The 21,855-nt window shown below is 37.7% G+C and overlaps 1 protein-coding gene across 2 annotated transcripts in view; it reads right to left on the bottom strand.

The window, feature by feature from the left end:
* The window catches only part of RAB3GAP1 (RAB3 GTPase activating protein catalytic subunit 1), a 169,333-nt gene that overhangs the window by 111,502 nt on the left and 35,976 nt on the right, over positions 1-21,855 (bottom strand). For both annotated transcript variants that reach the window (XM_037850358.1, XM_037850359.1), the window contains exon 4: positions 4,363-4,495. In XM_037850358.1, coding sequence (XP_037706286.1) covers positions 4,363-4,495 — 133 coding nt within the window. The remainder of the gene's footprint in view (positions 1-4,362; positions 4,496-21,855) is intronic.

Raw genomic sequence — 21,855 nt, 5'->3', positions numbered from 1 at the left:
ATCTAGGAATAAACTTAACCAAGGATGTAAAGGACCTGTACACAGAAGACTACAAAACATTGCTAAAAGAGTTCAAAGACCTAAATAAGCAGAAAGACATTCCATGTTCATGGACAGGAAGGCTAAATGTCAATAAGATATCAATTCTACCCAAAATGATCTAAAGATTCAACGCAATACCAATCAAAATTCCAACAGCCTACTACGCAGAAAGGGAAAAGCTAACTATCAAATTTATTTGGAAGGGTAAGGGGCCTCAAATAACCAAAACCATCTTGAAAAAGAAGAATGAAGTAAAAGGACTCATGTTTCTGGACTTAAAAGCATATTATAAAACCATAGTGGTCAAAACAATGCCATAAAGAAAACATATTGATCAATGGAATAAAACCGAGTTCAAAAATAGATCCTCACATTTACGTCAAAACTGATATCTGACAAGGTTCCCAAATCCATTCAACTAAGACAGAACAGTCTCTTCAATAAATGATGTTGGGAGAACTGGATATCCATATGCAAAAGAATGAAAGAGGACCCATTATCTCACACCCTATACAAAACTTAATTCAAAATGGATCAAAGACTAAAATGTAAGAGTCAGTACCATAAAACTCCCAGAAGAATATACAGGGAAACATCTTCAAGATCTAGTGATAGGTGGTAGTTTCTTAGACTTTAGACCCAAAGCACAAGCAATGAAAGAAAAAAAATAATAAATGGGACCTCCTTAAAACTGAATACTTCTGTGTTTCAAAGGACTTTGTTAAAAGGATGGACAGGCAGCCGACTTAAAGGGAGACAATATTTGGAAACCACATATCTGGTAAGGGTTTGATATCCATAATATATAAAGAAATGTTATAACTCAACAATAAAGACAAACCAATTTAAAAATGGGCAAAACATGAAAAGACATTTTTCCAAAGAGGAAATATATAAATGACTAAAAAGCACATGAAAAGATGCTCATCTTCCCTAGCTATTAGGGAAACGCAAATCGCAACCACAATGAGATATCACTTCACACCTACCTGAATGGCCGCTATCAAACAAACAGAAAACTACAAGTGTTGGAGGGGATGTGGAGAAAAAGGAACACTTACTCACTGCTGATGGGAATGTAAAGTGGTGCCGCCACTGTGGAAGACAGTTTGGAGGTTCCTCAGAAGGCTAAGTACAGAGTTGCCTTATGATCTGGCAATCCTGCTACTCAGTATATACAGAGAAGATCTAAAAGCAAGGGTGCAAACAGACACTTGCACATCAATGATCATACTGGCATTATTCACAACTGCTAACAGATGGAAACAATGCAAGTGTCCATCAATGGATGAATGGAACAAAATGTGGTATATACATACAATGGAATATTATTCAGCAGTGAGAAGGAATCAAGTCCTGAAGCATGCAACAAAATGGATGAATCTTGAGGACATTATGTTGAGTAAAGTCAGTCAGACACAAAAGGCCAAATATTGTATGATCTCACTAATATGAACTAATTATAATAAGTAGACTCATACAAATAAAATCTAGAATACAGGTTACTAGATGATAGAATGAGGCCAGAGAATGGGGACGAGTTTCTTAATAAATGCAGAATTTTTAAAAAGGTTGAATTTAAACATTTGGAAACAGATACAGGTGATAGCAGCACATTATGGTGAGTATAATTAATAGTGCTGAATTGTGTGTGAATGTGGTTGAAAGGGGTAGTTCAAGAGTCATGTATGTCACCAGAAGGAAAGCTAGAGGTTAAAACATTGGAATGTATAACACAGTGTATCTTGTGGTGGATGATGACTGTGATTAACAGTACAAATATTAAAAAGTTCTGTCAAAATGGGATTGGGAAAGCCATAAGGACCACACTCCACTTTGTCTAGTTTATAGATGGATGAGTAGAAAAATAGGGGAAGGAACCAAACAAACAAAGGTACCCAGTGTTCTTTTTTACTTCAATTGCTCTTTTTCACTCTAATTATTATTCTTGTTATTTTTGTGTGTGTGCTAATGAAGGTGTCAGGGATTGATTTAGGTGATGAATGTACAACTATGTAATGGTACTGTAAACAATCGAAAGTACGATTTGTTTTGTATGACTGCGTGGTATGTGAATATATCTCAATAAAATGAAGATGAAAAAAAAAAAAAAAAGTTCTGTCAAGAACTAGAACAAATGTATGACACTATTACCAGGAGTTAACATTAAAGTAGTACATGGGAAAAAGTACATCTACTGCAAACTATGGACTATAATTAATAGTAATATCTTAATATTCTTTCATCAATAGTATCAAATGTATCACACCAATACCAGGGGTCAACAACAACAGGGGTGTATAGGGGTGTGGGATGTTTTGGATTTCCTTTTATATATATATATTTGTAGTAATGAAAATGTTCTAAAATTGATTGTGGTGATGAATTTACGATTACGTAATGATACTGTGAGCCACTGATTGTATTCTTTAGATGGACTGTATGGTGTGTTAATATATCTCAACAAAATTACATTGAAAAAAAATTCTATTTAGCAGTCTATCAATTCATATCACCTCCCATGGTTAACTTTTTTTGGCCCCTCTGACCAGCTTACAACTTCTAACCCATATATCTTTAAGCACTTGAATCAGTATTCATAACAAAATACTAATATCAATGATCATTATTTATACTCATAAATGCATAATCCAAAGCATAAAAAGTAATCTAAACTGTTCATAACAAAAACATTTCCTTGTACTATATAGTTATAATTGCTTAAGATATTTATATTTTGTTAATTTGCTAAAAGAATAAATAGGAGAACAGTAATGACTTGACTCTCTATTTAATTAAAAACAATAAGCAACTCCAACTAAATAACAGAGCAGCACGCAAATCTGACCTCTGATGACATATACTTTTAAACAAATGTGTATCTGCACATTAACTGAGTTGATGGCTTCTGTATAACTTACACATCCAAATGAAAAGAAAACTACATAGTACAAACATACACGCAACAATAAAGCCTTAAGGATCTTAAATTCAAATATTCATCTTTTCTTATATCACAGTCCCCTTCATATGTTCATCTCAAAAACACTTATTCTAAGCTTCCTTTAGTTTTAAACCCTCTTAAAGAAAGAACTTATTACAACAACAGCTTTTCCTTCATGTATGATCTTTCCTCAAATTAAGAGCACTTAAAAATCCTCTATCTTGAACAGTTTCCTTCGTTAATCAGTGGAATGCTAGAAACAGACATCCCAGGACTACTATCAGATTTCCCACCAACTGCATACATTTACCTCATCCCCTTATTCCTAATGTACACTTATTTATATTTTGATTATTTTACTTCCTGCACTACAGTCTTCCACATGTGTATACACTGTAATGATATATGTCCTAGTTTATGAATCTGAATACAAATGCGCACTGTTTTGTTTGGAAGAAAACTATATATAATAGAAAAGGTAATACGATTCTATTTCTACATAAAAAAAGGCAAGACTATTTCACAGCTACACTTAAAAATCTGTTTTGACAAGAAAAACAACACATATTCTACATATTTATTTTCTTAGTGAACAAAAAAGTGTATCTGACTGAGAGCTCCAAAATTCATGTTTATGCAATACCTTGTTCACTAACTCAGGACCAGAAGATTTTGGAAGATTTGACCTAATAGCAATCATTTACTGATTAGCTAGAATAGGCCAGGTTAATGGGAGAGATGCTTGTGTATAATATCTCATTAAAACATCACAACAGCCCTCCAATTAGTATTACTTCATTTTACAAATGAGAAACTTAGATCAAGTAGCCAATAAGTATAAGAGCCAGAATTTAATCCACTTGGTCTGACTCCAAAGTTTGAGGCAAAGCTAAAACCACACTAAATAATCAATACAGATTTTCTTTGTTTTAATCCTTCAAGGCCCAGTTCAATTGCCTCACTCTCTATAACATGTTCTCTGAATTCTTCCAATTAAAAGTGATCTTTTTCCCTCCAGTTGACTTTTATCTGTACTTTGGGATGGCACTTACCATTCTATTATTGTTATTTCAATATAGATCTTACCTCCCTTATGTAAAGTAAGTTTCTTAAGTTTGTGTTCAACAAGGCTTAGCAGAGTTCCTAGCACATGTTATTTACTCAATAAATAAGTGCTGACTTAATTTGTCTTAAAGTGAATGACACAGTAATTCTTTCTCTGAAAAGACTACACTCTTATTTCAGAGGTAGTGAAACAACTTTGCACATGCAAAACATTTCCACAGGATAATGCTGAATTAAGAGAGCTAAATTCATGATCCAAAATGATAAACACTCTCAAAAGTCAACTTAAGAAATATGCAGTAAAAACTTACCTTCTGCCAATTCATCTTTTCCTTCTTTGTCACTGGACTCTTGTACAAGATGATGGTGAGTGACTGAGAACTTGAAATCAGCAAAGGAAATTTCATCTGATTTCTCTTCCCAGGTGCAGGAAGTAAATATACCCTGTATTTAAAAATAAAATGGAAGAATATTCACTTTAAAGTATTCAATATGTTTATGTTTATTACATTTATTAACTACAGGGATTTTCCCCTTTCTCTGCCCATTAATCTAAAAGTTTCGATCTATAGCTATGCTCTATATAATGAAAGAAAAAAGAAAAAGAATATTTAAGTAAATAAAACTAACAGGACACTGCTTTATAAATGATTTACCACAGTGATCCTTTAAAAAGAGAATTCTCCTAAACTATTAACTATCAAGTAACATACAAACATATAATATTCCAATAATTTTCCTGGAAGATGTCAGTATATGAATCACGAATATAAAGTACATTCAACACCTTTTCACATGCAAATAAAAACCTTCCTGTCAATAGCAGAATTTCTACCATAGTTACTTTTTAACAGAAAATGATTAAATTTCACAATTTTATAAGATTTCACAAGTCCTTAATAAATGTATTAAATTAAGAACTGACATGGCAATAAAATAAACCTTTGTTATAAAAAGCTCAAGCCTGGTATCACTATGTATTAGAGCACACAGCACTACTGGACACCAGAAACTGCTTCCAAAGGAAGCAGTCTGTAAAATCAATTCAAGTGAAATACGATCTACAGCAATTATTTATTTAAGAAGTTTCTGCAAAGTGCTTTATCAAGCTTTAACATTCAAATCTTTTCATTTCAACAGGAACTATTTGAAAACATATTTTAATTAAGAGTTCAAAACAGTCCATTACTTATATATCATAACCATACAGGAGAATTTTCCAACATCAGGCCTCTAACATCCCATAACTATTCTTTACATGGAGAGATAAAACAGTCATTACGGCATAGCACCACTATGAGGCAGGAAATACCAATCAAGTAAAGAGATAGTTACAAACTAGACAGAAAATATATAATCAGTGATTCTGTGACTTACTGAACTAAAAAAAAAAAAAAAAAAAAAAAAATTTTCATGACTGTAACTAATATATAACACTTGAATGGTTATATATTTTCCTGGCAAGTTATTTACAATTCTAAATTAAGTTGAATCTTATTTTAAATGTCCTAGGGATAACTTATTACAAAATACATCAAACAGCAATCCTTTTACTAGGAGAATAATCACCAGGTATGATACATATGACAAATAATGATGTTTATATATGGGCTTTCCTTAAAGTGAGGTTAACCTGTGTAAAATTAAGGCATACATGGCGGCCTACAACAAAAGTCTGAAGCTGCAATAAGTAATATAATTTAGTACATAACAGCTTGGTTTGCTAGGAGAATAACTTATAGAGCAGATAAGGCTAAAAGTATGGAAGGGGGAGAAGTATAGAAAATGAGATAATTCCCTTTTTCAAGCTTGAAGTAAAGCTTGAAATGTTCTTTTGAAATGATAGAGTTCCTTGTCTGACACTACTACTAGATTGAAGGTACTAATGTCCACCTTACCAATAGCTATCTCAAAGAGATAGCTTATCTTCAATAAAGTCAAGGCATCCGAATTGTCCCCAAAACAGACTTTTCAAGAAAATTTACCTCAACTCAAAAACAGAACTCTATAATCTCCCTCCTTCAATTCGTATAGTCAGGACACCAAATTCCAGTATGGCATATATTTACTTTTAGAAGCAGACATAACTCTAGTTCATCAAAATTAATCTAGTGGACTTCCAGGAAGATGGTGGAATAGGTGAGGTGCAACGGGCTTCTCCTCCTCCGTGAAACTAACTAGAAAGGGACGAGAGGACATCAGGGACTGCAGTTTCAGTGTGACCTGCCATAAAGGGTCCCCCACAGTACGTGGAGGTGACACTGACAAAAAAAACGGAGAAGAGATGGCAGCTGGACCCAGTTGAGTTTGTTCTGCCTCAGACCGCCACCCCCAACCCCACCTGGCAGCAGCAAAACCATCACCGGGCAAGAGAGTGAGCAGCAGCAGCTCTCCACTCCTGTGCATCTACCTTGACAGTCTGCTGGAGGGTGATCGCCCACAATGAGACAGCAGGGAGCTCCTGTGAAGGATCCGGTGGGCAGTGATTGCTCTCCCCCTCCACGGAAGTCCGACGGGGAGGGCAACAGTGAGAAGCAGGGAAGGAGGCAAGTGCCATACAAGCGATCAGGGGCCGCTCCCACCCACACCCCAGAGACTCCCAGGAGCAAGGCAGGCAGAGAACTAGTAGGGAGGGCCCACGCTCCATCTGCAGGGTACCCTTGATCGGACTCCCTGACTACCTGCTCAGGGCCGGCATCACAGTCCCAGGACAGGCATTACCCAGTACACACAGAGATCCGGTACACTGATCGGTTCCCCATCCAGTTTGGACACTGACCATCACACAGGAGAAGTTCCAGAAGACCTACTTGAGAGCACCACCTGCTGGTAGGTTAGGAAAACTACACTCCAGGAAGCTGTATCTCAAGAGCACCACCTGCTGGTGGAATTGGGAAATGGCACTCCAGCAAACTAAATTATACATAAATGCTCATATAATTCTGCATTTCCAAAATAACCCTATCAAGACAAACAAATGCTCCAAGGCCAACAGAAAATTACAAAGCACTTGAAGGAGTAAAAGATATGGCTAGGCAAAACGAACAAATTAAAAAGCCACAAGAGACACAAAATTTGCAGCAATTAATTAAAGAAGTACAAACAAATCTCCAAATTTCAATGACATGGCTAAAGACAAAGAAAATCAAGAAGACTCTACAAGACCATAAAGAAGAATCTGAAAGAGCTAATTTGCTCTTTCCATAACAGACCTTATGGAAATAAAAGACACTGTGGCTCAAATTAAAAATATACTAGAGGGAGGATCTAAGATGGCGGCATAGAGAGGAGAAGAAGCTAAGGAGTCCCTCTGGAGCAACTAAAAAAACCAGAAACAACTAGTAAATAATCCGGAATAACTGCAGGGGGACAAACGTGACCGTCCACTCACCATACACCAACCTGAATTGGGAGGAATGCCCGCAATCACAGCATAATATCTGTAAGTAAAAACTGCCAATCCAAATCAGGAGACCCCTCCCCCACAGCCCGAGCTACAAAGCCTCCTGGTGCCAGAGAGAAGCTTTCTCCCAGTAAGCAAATATAGCTCAGCTGAGCTCCAACTGGATTAATTAGCGAGTGTGAACTGCTCACTACAAGGTATGAAACCCCAACAAGTAGACAGAGGCTTTGGGTGATGACTGACCTTGCAGAGCCAGAGGGTCACCTCGGACTAGCTCTGAAGGGGACTCTCTGTTCCTTTTTCAGCTCAGTGGAGAAAGCCTCAACCATTTTCAGTTCCCAGTTCTGTGACCCAGGCAAGGGTATAGCACAGGCAGACAGAGACCACTGAAATGCTAATGACCTCCACATAGGGGGTCTATCTTCTCTAGGAGGAAAGGGGTGGGGCCCAGCTCTACTACCTGCCTTTCATTCAGAACTTGGGGAAAAAGAGCCACACCTCCTTACACCAGTCAAGAATTATAGGATACCAGGCGCCACCTGCTGGGCAGAAAAGCACAGTGACCGGAGGCATCAGAGGGTGTACCAATTTTCTAAGACACACCCTCAGGGAAACCAGATACTGAATATTTCTTCCTTCTGAGACCTTAGGCCATTCTGGTCTGGGGAGGCCTGATTAGGTAACCAAGGAAACCATGCCTAGACAATAGAAAACTACAGCCTACACCAAGAAAAATGAGGTTATGGTCCGGTCAGAGGAACAAATTCGCACTTCAACTGTGATGCAGGAATTGAAACAACTAATGATAAGTCAATTTGAAAACGTTAGGGAAGATATGGTGAAAGAGCTGAACCATACAATGAAAACACAGGACGTACATAAGGTACAAATTCAAAGTTGAAAAACCAACTGGCAGAATCTATGGAAATGAAAGGCACAACAAAGAGATGAAAGACATAATGGAAACATACAACAGCAGATCTCAAGAGGCAGAAGAAAACACTCAGGAACTGGAGAACAAGGGATCTGAAAGCCTACACACAAAACGACACATAGAGAAAAGAATGGAAAAATATGAGCAACATCTCCAGGAACTTAAAGACAAAATGAAAAGCAAGAATTTACGTGTCATTAGTGTCCCAGAAGGAGAAGAGAAGGGAAAAGGGACAGAAGCAATAACAGAGGAAATAACCAATGAAAATTTCCCATCTCTTATGAAAGACATAAAATTACAGATCCAAGAAGAGCAGCATACCCCAAACAGAATAGATCTGAATAGGCCTATGCCAAGACACTTAATAATCAGATTATCAAACATCAAAGATAAAGAGAGAATCCTGAAAGCAGCAAGAGAGAAGCGATCTATCATATACATAGGAAGCTTGATAAGACTATGTGGGGATTTCTCAATAGAAACCACAGAGGCAAGAAGGAAGTGGGGTGATATATTTAAGATACTGAAAGAGAAAAACCACCAACCAAGAATCCTATATCTAGCAAAACTATCCTTCAGATATGAGGGAAAGCTTAAAATATCCTCTGACAAACAGACAATGACAGAGTTTGTGAACAAGATACCTGCTCTACAGGAAACACTAAAGGAAGTACTGCAAACAGAAAGGAAAAGACAGGAGTGAGAGGTTTGAAAAACAATTTTGGGAGATAGTAGCACAGCAATGTAAGTACACTGAACAAAGATGACTGTGAATATGGCTGAAAGAGAAAGGCTGGGATCATGTGGGACACCAGAACAAAAGACAAACAATCAAGACTGGGACTGTGTAACTCAGGGAAACCTAGGGTGCTCAACGATTGGAAAAAAAAAAAAAAGGTAAAAGCATGTTTTTACATGAGGTAGAACAAATGAATGTCAACACTGCAAGGTGTAAAAAATAGGGTGGGATTGGGAGGAAAATATAATCAATGCAAACTAGAGACCAGAATTAACAGAAACGTATTTCTCTTCCTTTAACGTAACAAAAGCAATATACCAAAGCTAGATGCATACGGGGAGGGGGGAATAGGGGAAGGGTATGGGACTCCTGGCATTGGTGATGTTATCTGACTCCTTATTCTACTGTAGGTTAAATGCTATCTTTCCATTTGTCACCTTCTAGCTATCAAGTTTTTTTGGTTGGTTGGTTGTTTTTCTCTCTCTTGCCTTTTTCTTTTCCCTCTCCGCCTTCTTTGACTCTTCCTCCGTCTTTGTGGAAGAAAGGTCCTACATAGAGTGGCGATGGTGCTCAATACATAAATACGTGACTATACAGGGAACCAACAATTGATACTTAGGACGAAATGTATAATGTTTGAACAAAACCATCTTAAAAGAAATGGGTTGATGAAGAAACTTTAAGGGCACTATATTGAGTGAAATAAGGCAGACACATAAAGACAAATATTACAGGGTCTCACTGATATGAACTAATTATAATATGTAAACTCATAGATAGGAAATACAAGCTACCAGGATATAGAATGAGGCTAAAGAATGGGGAGCGGTTATTTATCATGAGCAGAATGTTCAACTAGGGTGAACTTAAAATATTTGGAAATGGACAGGGGTGATGGTAGCATGTAATGAGAATAACTAACACTGCTAAAAGATGTGTGAAGGTGGTGGAAAGGGTAAGCTCAGAGTCATGCATGTCACCAGAAGGAAAGTTGGAGGTTAAAAGATGGGAATGTATAAAACAGTGAATTTTGGGGTAGACAATGTCCATGATTAACTACACAAATAGCAGAAATCTCTCTCACAAACTAGAACAAATGTATGTCACTATAACTAGAGGTTAATAATAGAGGCATATAGGGAAAAAATATATACCTATTGCAAACTATATACTACAGTTAGTATTTCAACATTCTTTCATCAACAGTAATAAATGTACTATACCAAAACTATGAATCAATAATGGAGGGGGGGGGGCTTGGTTAGGGGTATGGGAGGATCTGAGTTTCCTTTTTTTTGTCTTTCTTTCTTTTCTGGAGTAGTGAAAATGTTCTAAAAATTGAAAAAAAAAAATTGTGTTGATGGATGCACAGCTGTATGGTGGTGCCGTGGGCAACTGATTATACACTTTGGATCTTCGGATAGTTGCATGGTATCTGAACAACCTCAATAAAAGAAATATATATATAAAATAAATATACATATACATATAAATATACATATATATATATATGCTAGAGACAAACAACAGCAGATTTGAAGAGGCAGAAGGAAGGATAAGTGAACTTGAGGACAGATAACTGAATGTGAAAACACAAAAGAACAAATGGGGAAAAAAAACAAAAAATTTTAAATGGATCTCAGAGAAATGATGACTATGAAGCAAACAAATACAGATATCACTGGTGTCCCAAAAAGAGAAGAGAAGGGTAAATGGCTAGGAAGAGTGCTTCAAGAAACAGTTGAGGAAAACTTCTCAAACATGCTAAATGACATAAACATACAAATCAAAGATACACAAGGAACTCCAAACAGAATAAATCCAAACAAACCTACTCCGAGACATATACTGATTAGATTGTCAAATGGTGAAGAGGAGGAGAAACTTCTGAAAGCAGCAAGAGAGAAGCAATTCACCACACAGAAGGGAGACAACATAAGACTAAGTACTGACTATTCAGCGGGCACCATGGAGGCAAGAAGGTGGTGGTATGACATATTTCAGATTCTTAAACAGAAAACTTGCCAGCTGAGAATTCTTGATGCAGCAAACCTCTCCTTCAAAATTGAGGGAAAATTTAAAATTTTCACAAAGAAACACTGAATTTGTTAACAAGAAACCTGCCCTGCAAGAAATACTAAAAGGAGTTCCACCAAAGGAGAAAGGAGAGAGAGGTCTAGAGAAGAACACAGAACTGAAGCATTATTAAAGGAAAAAAAGAGAGAGGGAAAAAAAATACATCTAACAACTAAAATCCAAAGGATAAGATGGCTGGTTCAGGAACTCCCTTCACAGTAATAACTCTGGATGTGAATGGATTAAACTTTCCAAATTAAAAGACACAAACTGGTAGAATGGATTAAATAATATGACCCATTGATCGGCTGTTGACAAGAGACTTGTCTTAGACCCTGCGACACAAAGAGAATGAAAGTGAAAGGATGGAAAAAAATATACTATACAAACTGCAATCAAAAGAAAGCTGGGATAGCTATACTAATATCGGACAAAATAGAATTAAAATGCAAAGAGGTCATAAGAGACAAAGAAGGACCCTATATATTAATAAAAGGGATAATTCATCAAGAAGAAATAAAATGTTTATGTGCTGTTCTACTTTGCTAAGGCTGCCAGAACACAAGACACCAGAGATGGATTGGCTTTTGTAAAAGGGGGTTTATTTGGTTACACAGTTACAGTCTTAAGGCCATAAAGTGTCCAAGGTAACACATCAACAATTGGGTACCTTCACTGGAGGATGGCCAATGATGTCCGGAAAACCTCTGTTAGCTGGGAAGGCATGTGGCCGGCATCTGCTCCAAAGTTCTGGTTTCAAAAGGGCTTTCTCCCAGGACGTTCCTCTCTAGGCTGCAGTTCCTCAAAAATGCCACTCTTAGTTGCTCTTGGGGTGTTTGTCCTCTCTTAGCTTTTCTGGAGCAAAAGACTGCTTTCAACGGCCATCTTCAAACTGTCTCTCATCTGCAGCTCCTCTCTCGGCTTCTGTGCATTCTTCAAAGTGTCCCTCTTGGCTGCAGCAATGTCACTCCTTCTGTCTGAGCTTATACAGTGCTCCACTGAACTAATTCAGACCCACCCTGAATGGGTGGGGTCACACCTCCATGGAAACTATCCAATCAGAGTCATCACTGACAGTTGCATGAGTCACATCTCCAAGGAAACACTCAAAGAATTACAATCTAATCAACAATAATACATCTGCCCACACAAGATTACATCAAAGATAATGGCGTTTTGGGGGACATAATACATCGAAACCAGCACATGTGCCCAATCAACGAGCTCCAAAATACCTGAGAAAAACATTGGCTAAACTGAAGGGAACAATAGACACATCTAAAATAACAATGGGGGACTTCAATTCACCACTCTCTTCTATAGATAGAACTAGAGAGAGGACCAATAAGGAAATTGAGAACTTAAACAATATGATAAATTAATTAGACCTAACAGACATATATAGATTGTACTTACATCCAAAGTACCAGAATATACCTTCTTCTCTAGTGCCCATGGAACGTTTTCCAGGATAGATCATATGCTGAGGCACAAAACAAGTCTTAATAAATTTAAAAAGACTGAAATTATTCAAAGCACATTCCTGACCACAATGGAATGCAACCAGAAATCAACAACCACCAAAGAACCAGATCTTTCACAAACATATGGAGATTAAACAACACACTCCTAAACAACCAGTGAGTCAAAGAAGAAATTGCAAGAGAAATCAGTAAATTTCTAGAGACGAATGGAATTGAGAACACAACATATCAAAACCTATGCGATGCAGCAAAGGCAATGCTGAGAGGCAAACTTATAGCTCTAAATTTACATATCAAAAAGCAAGAAAGTACTAAAACTAAAGACCTAACTGAACAACTGAAGAGGCTAGAGAATGATCAGCAAACTAACACTAAAGCAAGTAGATGAAAAGAAATAACCAATATTAAAGCAGAAATCAATGAGCTGGAGAACAACAACAAAAAAAGAATAAATAAAACCAAAAGTTGGTTCTTCGAGATCAAAAAGATTGACAGATCTGACAAAGTCAAAAAGAGAGAAGACCCAAATAAACAGAAACAGATAAGAGAAGGAGATAACTACTACAGATCCCAAAGAAATAACAAAAAGCATAACAAGATACTATGAACTGCATGCCAACAAGCAACACAATTTAAAAGAAATGGACAATTTCCCGGAAACATACGAACATCCTAGACTGATCCACAAAGAAATAGAAGACCTCAACAAACCAATCACAAGCAAACAGATTCAATCAGTCATCAAAAATCTACCTACAATAAAAGCTCAGGACCAGATGGCTTCACAGGAGAATTTTACCAAACTTTCCAAAAAGAACTGACACTATTTCTGCTCAAACACTTTTAAAAAATTGAAGAAAATGGAACACTACCTAACTCATTTTATGTAGCTAATATCACTCTGATACCAAAACCAGATAAAGATACCACAAAAAAAGGAAAAATATATGCCAATCTCCCTAATAAATATAGATGCAAAAATCCTAAACAAAATACTTGCAAATCGAATCCAAAGGCACATTAAAAAAATTATAAACCACAACCAAGTGGGGTTCATTCCTGGCATACAAGTTTTGTTCAACATAAGAAAATCAATTAATGTAATTCAACACATTAACAAACCAACAGGGAAAAATCAAATGATCATCTCAATAGATGCTGAAAAAACATCTGATAAAATTCAACATTCCTTTTTGATAAAAACACTTCAAAAGTAGGAATTGAAGGAAACTTCCTCAATACGATAAAGGGCATATATGAAAACCCACAGCCAGCACAGTACTCAACAGTGAGAGGCTGAAAGCCTTCCCCCTAAGATTGGAAACAAGACAAGGATGGCCACTGTCACCTCTATTATTCAACATTGTGCTAGAAGTTCTAGCTAGAGCAATCTGCCAAGACAAAGACATAAAAGGTATCAAAATTAGAAAGGAAGAAGTAAAACTGTCATTATTTGCAGATGATAGGATCTTATATTTAGGAAACCCTGAGAAATCAACCACAAAGCTACTTGAGCTAATAAACAAATTCAACAGAGTGGCAGGATATAAGATTAATGCACATAAGTTGGTAATCTTCCTATACACTAGTAATGAGCTAACTGAAGAAGCAATAAAAAAAAAAAAAAATCCATTCACAACAGCAACTAAAAAAAAATCAAGTAACTAGGAATAAACTTAACCAAGGACGTAAAAGACCTCTACACAGAAAACTACAATCTTTTACTAAAAGAAATAGAAAAAGACCTAAATAGGTGGAAAAATATTTCATGCTCATGAATAGGAAGACTAAACATTGTTAAAATGTCAATTCTACCCAAATTAATCCACAGATTCAATGCAATTCCAATAAAAATTCCAACAACCTACTTTGCACACTTGGAAAAGCTAGTTATTTTGCAAGGAAAAGGGGCCTCAAATTGTCAAAAGCATCTTAAGAAAGATTGAAGTGGGAGGACTTACACTTCCAGACTTTGAAGCGTAGTATAATAAAGATACAGTGGTCAAAACAGCATGGTATTGGCATACAGACAGACATATTGATCAATAGAATTGAACTGAGAGTTCAGAAATAAACCCCCAGATACATAGTTAACTGATTTTTTATAAAGCCCACAAATCCAATGAACTGGAGCAGAACAGTCTCTTCAACAAATGGAACTGGGAGAACTGGATAGCCATAACAAAAAGAATGAAGGAGGACCCCTACCTCACACCGTATACAAAAATTAACTCAAATGGATCAAAGACCTCAATATAAGATACAGTAACATAAAATTCCTAGAAGATAATGTAGGAAAACATCTTCAAGACCTAGCATTAGGAGGTCACTTCTTAGATCTTACATGCAAAGCACAAGCAACAAAAGAAAAAACAGATAAATGGGAATTCCTCAAAATCAAAAGCTTCTGTACCTCAAAGGAATCTATCAAAAAGGTGAAGGGGCAGCCATTGCAATGGGAGAAAATTTTTGGAAACCATGTATCTGATAAGACTGATATCTTGCATACATAAAGAAATGGTACAACTCAATGACAATAGTACAAACAGCCCAATTATAAAATAGGCAAAATATATGAAAAGACATTTCTATGAAGAGGAAACACAACTGGGTAAAAAACACAGCAAAATTGTTCGTCTTCACCAGCTATTAGGGAGATGCAAATCAAGACCACAATGAGATAACATCTCACACCAATACGAATGGATGCCATCAAACAAAGAGGAAACTACAAATGCTGGAGAGGTTGTGGAAAATTGGAACCCTTATTCATTGCTGGTAGAACTGTATAATGGTACAGCCCCTCTGGAAGACAGTTTGATAGCTTCTCAGAAAACTAGATATTGAATTACCCCATGATCTGGCAATTCCACTTCTTGACATATACCCAGAAGATTCGAAAGCAGTGACATGAACAGACATTTGTATACCGATATTCACAGCAGCACTGTTCATAATTGCCAAGAGATGGAAACAATCCAAGTGTCCTTCAACAGACAAGTGGATAAACAAAATGTGGTATATAAATACTATGGAATATAATGCAGCAGTAAGAAGCAACAAGGTCCTGAAACATATGGCAACATGCAAGAACCTTGGAAATATAATTCTGAGGGAAATAAGTCAGACACAAAAGGAGAGAGATTGTATATTGCCACTTTTATGAACTATCTGAACAAGGTAAAATCAATGTATTATAATGTAGAATATTGGGGACCTAGTAATAGACATGAGCAAGTGAGGGGGAATGATAATCGAATATGTTCAGATATGTCGATGGTAATTCAAAAGTATGGTAATGAATAGGGGTGATGATGGTTTCTTAATGGGATTATAAATATCAGAGATGTAATGAAGTTGAATAGGATTGAAAGTGGTTGTTTAAAGGCATGTTTCCCACAGATCAGCACCACAAATATAGATTCTTGCATGATATATTTCTAAGGTATGACACTAATGCAGAGAGTTGACAACAGAAGGGTATATGGAAAAAATATACACATTACATACTAGGGACTATAATTAATAGGAATACCATACTAGTATTACACAAATACTAGGGACAAATAATTGAGGGCTGACAGGAGCTACAAGGTGTTTTGGGTCATGAGAATTGTTTAAAATGGAGAGTGATAAGGATTGTACAGCTAAGTGATGATAAATTTGGGAAGATGGCAGCCATTATTTCTTTGATTATTGTCTCTGCCCCTTTCACTTTCTTCTCCTCCTGGAAATACCACAACATGTGTATTGGTATGTCTGCTGGTGTCCCACAAGCTACTGAGGCTCAGTTCATTTTTCTTCATTCTTTCTTCTTTCTGCTTCTCAGACTAAATGATTTCAATTGTCTTATCTTCAAGTTCTCTGATTCTTCTGTCAGCTCCAATCTGCTATTCAAGCCCTCCAGTGAATTTGTAAGTTCCGTTACTGTGTGATCTTTGGCTGTTTGGTTTCTTTTCATAATTCCCATCTCTTCCTATTAATATTCTCTTTGTGTTCATCTACTGTTTTCCTGATTTCCTTTAGTTACTTGTCTATGTTTTCCTTCAGCTCTTTGAGCATAATTAGAACTGTTTTAAAAGTCTTTTTCTGGTTTATCCCAGGTCTGTCCTCATCTTTGATAGTTTCTAAAGCTTTAATCTTCTTTGCCTGGGGTCACTGGTTCTCATTTCTTTATAAGTTTTGTATCATTTTGTTGAAGCCTTGACATTTTTTGATATTCTAATGTGTTATTGTTGGAATTTTAGACTCTGAGGAGTCTGTTCCTTCAGCTTGTATCCAGTTAAGTGTTATGACAGAGCTTTCCTTGAATGCCAGGAGCTAATGTAAAAAAAAAAAAAAAAAAAAAGGAAAAAGAAACACCATTCCCAGTCTTTGAAGACTGACCTGTGCACGTGCTTTCCTTTCGGGCTCATACAATGATTTTGAGAGTAGTTTCAGCTTAAAGCATAGGAGTCCCCCTGATGCTTTGTGCACACGTCTTGTCTTGGACAAGCATGTAGCCCTGGGAATTCCCCTGTTTACAAGGACAGGAATGTACCCTCTTTCCTAGCAGTTTCCTTACAGTCCTGAGCACAGTACTGTATGCCCTATGATCAGCAATCCCTTGTCTCAGGCAGCACAACTTGATTGCCCTCCCACAGCATACTACAGGAAAGCTTGGGTGAGCGAACTTACATAAGCAGGGCAACTTCTAGGACAGCAAGCCCCTCAGGCCACCGCCAGACAGACTGGGCCAGACATACATGCTTCTAGTACGTGCACAAGGGTTACTCTGCTCCCTGCAAAACTGGTTTCAGAGATCCACACTGTGAGCCTGGGCCATCACGACACTGATCTGATGATGGGTGGAGGAAGGACCAGCCAAGGCTCCACAAGATCCAACTGCTTTTAAGCAGACTTTTTCTTAATTCAATGCTTAACTTTTAATGTGTCTTTTTTTTTAATTCAGTTTTATTGAAATATATTCATATACCATACAATCATCCATGGTATACAATCAACCATTCACAGTACGATCATATAGTTATGCGTTCACCACCACAATCTATTCCTGAACATTTTCCTTACATCAGAAGAATCAGAATAAGAATAAAAAAAGAAAGTAAAAAAAGAACACCCAAACCATCCCCCACATCCCATCCTATTTGTCATTTAGTTTTTATCCCCATTTTTCTACTCATCCATCCATGCACTAGATAAAGGAAGTGTGATCCACAAGATTTTCACAATCACACTGTCACCCCTTGTAATCTACATTATTATATAATCATCTTCAGGAGTCCAGACTACTGGATTGGAGTTTGGTAGTTTCAGGTATTTACTTCTAGCTATTCAAATACATTAAAAACTAAGAGGTGTTATCTATATAGTGCATAAGAATCTCCACCAGAGTGATCTGTTGACTCCATTTGAAATCTCTCAGCCACTGAAACTATTTTGTCTCATTTTGCATCCCCCTTTTGGTCAAGAAGATATTCTCAGTCCCATGATGCCAGGTCCAGATTCATCCCCGGGACTCATATCCTTCGTTGCCAGGGAGATTTACACCCCTGGGAGTCAGGTCCCACGCACCAGGGAGGGCAGTGAGTTCACCTGCCGAGGTGGCTCAGTTAGAGACAGAGAGGGCCACATCTAAGCAACAATGAGGTACTCAAGGGGAGACTCTTAGGCACAATTATATGCAAGTTCAGCCTCTCCTTTGCAGTAACGAGCTTCATAAGGGCAAGTCCCACTATCAAGGGCTCAGCACATCAAAGTGCCAGTCCCAATGTTTGTGACAACATCAACACCAGTCCGGTTGAGGAAGTCCAACACTTCTGCACCTTCCCCCAGCAACTCGGGGCGGGGGGGGGGGGGGAGGCTGTAAATATATGTTTTATTATCTGCTCAAATTACTTTGGGATGTGTCACTATTTCACTCTTATCTATACTAACCTACCATATCTCACTTCCTATTCAAAGTTCCATGTAATTGTGGTGTTTGAACAAACCAACTGTAGAGTTATACTGTTTAGAAAATATAGATCCTGCACCAAATAGACATCTCTTCCCTTGGTCTCATATGGAAGTTGAAGTTTTAAGACACAGTCAGTTTCGACCTTTACCCTTTGGCCCGGTTTGCCCTAGTCTTAACCAGATCTGCTTCATTCATATCACTAATTGAAGTCTGGGCTCTTTTTCAGCTTTTTTTTTCAACAGTTGCTGTATGCACTAATACTGACATTCATATCTGCCGAGCTCTAGCTCTGAGTTTCAGGTGTCTCAGAGATACGCATCGTTTCAGAGACCAATCAGGTTATACACTAAGGGATCAGCATCTCAGAGTTTAGAGACAGGCACTTAAATGTGCCTTTTAACTGTTTTCTGGAGCTTTGACAAAGATCATTCTGCCAGTTCTTGCTGGTTGTTCAAACTTTTGTGGGCAAACAGAGCCCTGTAGCTTCTCACTCTGCCATCTTGACTGGGATCCAGGGTTTATCTGTGATGTGCTGCAATGTTCTAAAACTGACTTGGGTGATGGTTGCATGTATCTGTGAATATATTAAAAACCAGTTAATTGTACACTTTAATGGGTGAACTGTGTGATCCGTGAATTAATGTCTCAATAAAGCTACCTTAAAAAACTAATGTAGGCAGGAGGGGCAAGATGGTGGCATACAGAGAGTGGAATTTAGTTAGTCCCCTGGAACAATTGATAAATAACCAAGAACAGCTAGTAAATATTCTGGAACAACTGCTGGGGGACAACTGTGACTGTGCACACATCATACATAAACCTATATTGGGTGGAATGGCTAAGACCGCGGCATAAGATCTATAAGTAAAAACTGCAGAACCACGCTGGGAGTCCCCTCCCTCAAACAGCAGGCTGAGCTGAAAGCCCTCACTGTAGGAGAAACCAGCATTCCCAGAGCCAGTGAATACAGCCCAGCTCACCTCCAACTGGGGTTTTAATTAACTGCTGAACACAAGCTACAAACATAGACAAAACCCCTAACAAGCAAGACAGACGCTTTTAGAGATGACTGACCTTAAAGAGCCAGAAAGACCAGGGGCTCTCTGACTGACAGGCAAAGCTAGAGGGCCATGAACTGGTTCTGAAAGGGGGCTTTCTTTACCTTTCTCTCTTTTTTAACCTGAGTGGTTCAGTGGAGAGTGCCTCAGCCATTTTCAGTTCCCAGCACTCTGACCCAGACAGGGTGAAGATAACAGAGTCAGAGACAAAGAAGCTACTCAAATGCAGAAGATAACTCTCTAGGGGGTGTATCTTCCCTAAGAGGAAGCAGGCGGGGCCCAGCTCTAGGGCTGGCTTTCCCTTCAGAACTCAGACCCCTGAGCCTGGGGGAAAACAGCCAAAACATCTTCTTACACCAGTCAGGAGCGACAGGCTTACAGGCACCACCTGCTGGGCAGGTTAGGAAAAACACAGAGACTGGAAACCTCACAGGAAAGTCTGTCATTTCTCTAAGATACACCCTTAATATAACCCAATTCTAAGACCTGAACCTGTTCTGGTCTGGGAAAATCTGACTGGGGTAACCAAGGAAACCAGATGGGTAGACAACAGAAAACTATAATCTATACTAGGAAAAACAAAGATATGGCCCAGTCAAAGGAACAATCTTACACCTCAATCAAGATACAGTTGAGATATTGTTTCACTTTAATGAAACAATCTATTAAAGATTTTCAAAGAGATACGCTAAATCCAATCAAAAAACAAATCAACGAGTCCAAGGAAGACATAACAAAAGAGATGAAGGCTATAAAGAAAACACTGGGTGAACATAAGATAGAAATCAAAAGTTTGAAAAACAACTGGCAGAATCTATGGAAATGAAAGGCACAACACAAGAGATGAAAAACACAACGGAGACATACAACAGCAGATCTCAAGAGGCAGAAGAAAACACTCAGGAATTGGAGAACAAGGCACCTGAAATCCTATACACAAAAGAAGATAGGGAAAATAATGGAAAAATATGACAAACGTCTCAGGGAATTGAATGACAACATGAAGCCCATGAATGTATGTGTCATGGGTGTCCCAGAAGAAGGGAAAAGGGGCAGAAGCAATAATAAAGGAAATAATCAATGAAAATTTCCCATCTCTTATGAAAGACATAAAATTACAGATCCAAAAAGTGCAGCATACACCAAACAGAATAGAGCTGAATAGACCTACGCCAAGACACTTAATAATCAGATTATCAAACATCAAAGACAAAAAGAGAATCCTAAAAGCAGCAAGAGAAAAGCAATCCATCACAAACAAAGGAAGCTTGATAAGACTATGTGGGGATTTCTCAGTAGAAACCATGGAGGCAAGAAGGAAGTGGGGTGATACATTTAAGATACTGAAAGAGAAAAACCGCCAACCAAGAATCCTATATCCGGCAAAACTGTCTTTCAAATATGAGGGAGAGTTTAAAATATTCTCTGACAAACAGACAATGACATAGTTTGTGAACAAGATACCTGCTCCACAGGAAACACTAAAGGGAGCACTACAGACAAGAAAGGAAAAGACAGGAGTAAGAGGCTTGGAACACAATTTTGGGTGATGGTAGCACAGCAATGTAAGTACGCTGAACAAAGATGACAGTGATCACGGTTTAAACAGGAAGGTTAGGAGCATGTGGGAAACCAGAAGGAAAGAAGAAAAATAAAGACTAGGACTGTATAACTCAGTGAAACCTACAGTGCTCAACAATTGTGATAAAATGTACAAATACATTTTTACATGAGGGAGAACAAATGAATGTCAACCTTGCAAGGTGTTAAAAATGGGATGCTATTGGGGAAAAAATACCATCAATGCAAACCAGTAAAACAAAAAAGAATATAAAGTCTTGGAGGCATGGGGAAACGGGTGCTTTCATATACTATCTGTGAGCAGAGTTCAAATTGATTCAGTTCGATTCTTTTTTGGCAGACAACATGGCTATATCTGTTAAAATAAAAATCACATTCCCTTTGACCCCATGATTCTACTTTTAGGAATCTGTGCTACAGAAATTCTCACATAAGTATACAAGGTTATGTACAATAATGCTTACTACAATAGTAATGTAACAGTGAAAACTGGGAACCCAATATCTTTCAATGAGGATATGTATAAATACCTTATGATATGGTCATAAAATGAATTACAATGCAACCACT

This window comes from Choloepus didactylus, chromosome 9 (genome assembly GCF_015220235.1).
Source record: "Choloepus didactylus isolate mChoDid1 chromosome 9, mChoDid1.pri, whole genome shotgun sequence".
NCBI lineage: Eukaryota > Metazoa > Chordata > Mammalia > Pilosa > Megalonychidae > Choloepus > Choloepus didactylus.
This window is presented reverse-complemented; position numbering and strand designations above follow the sequence as displayed.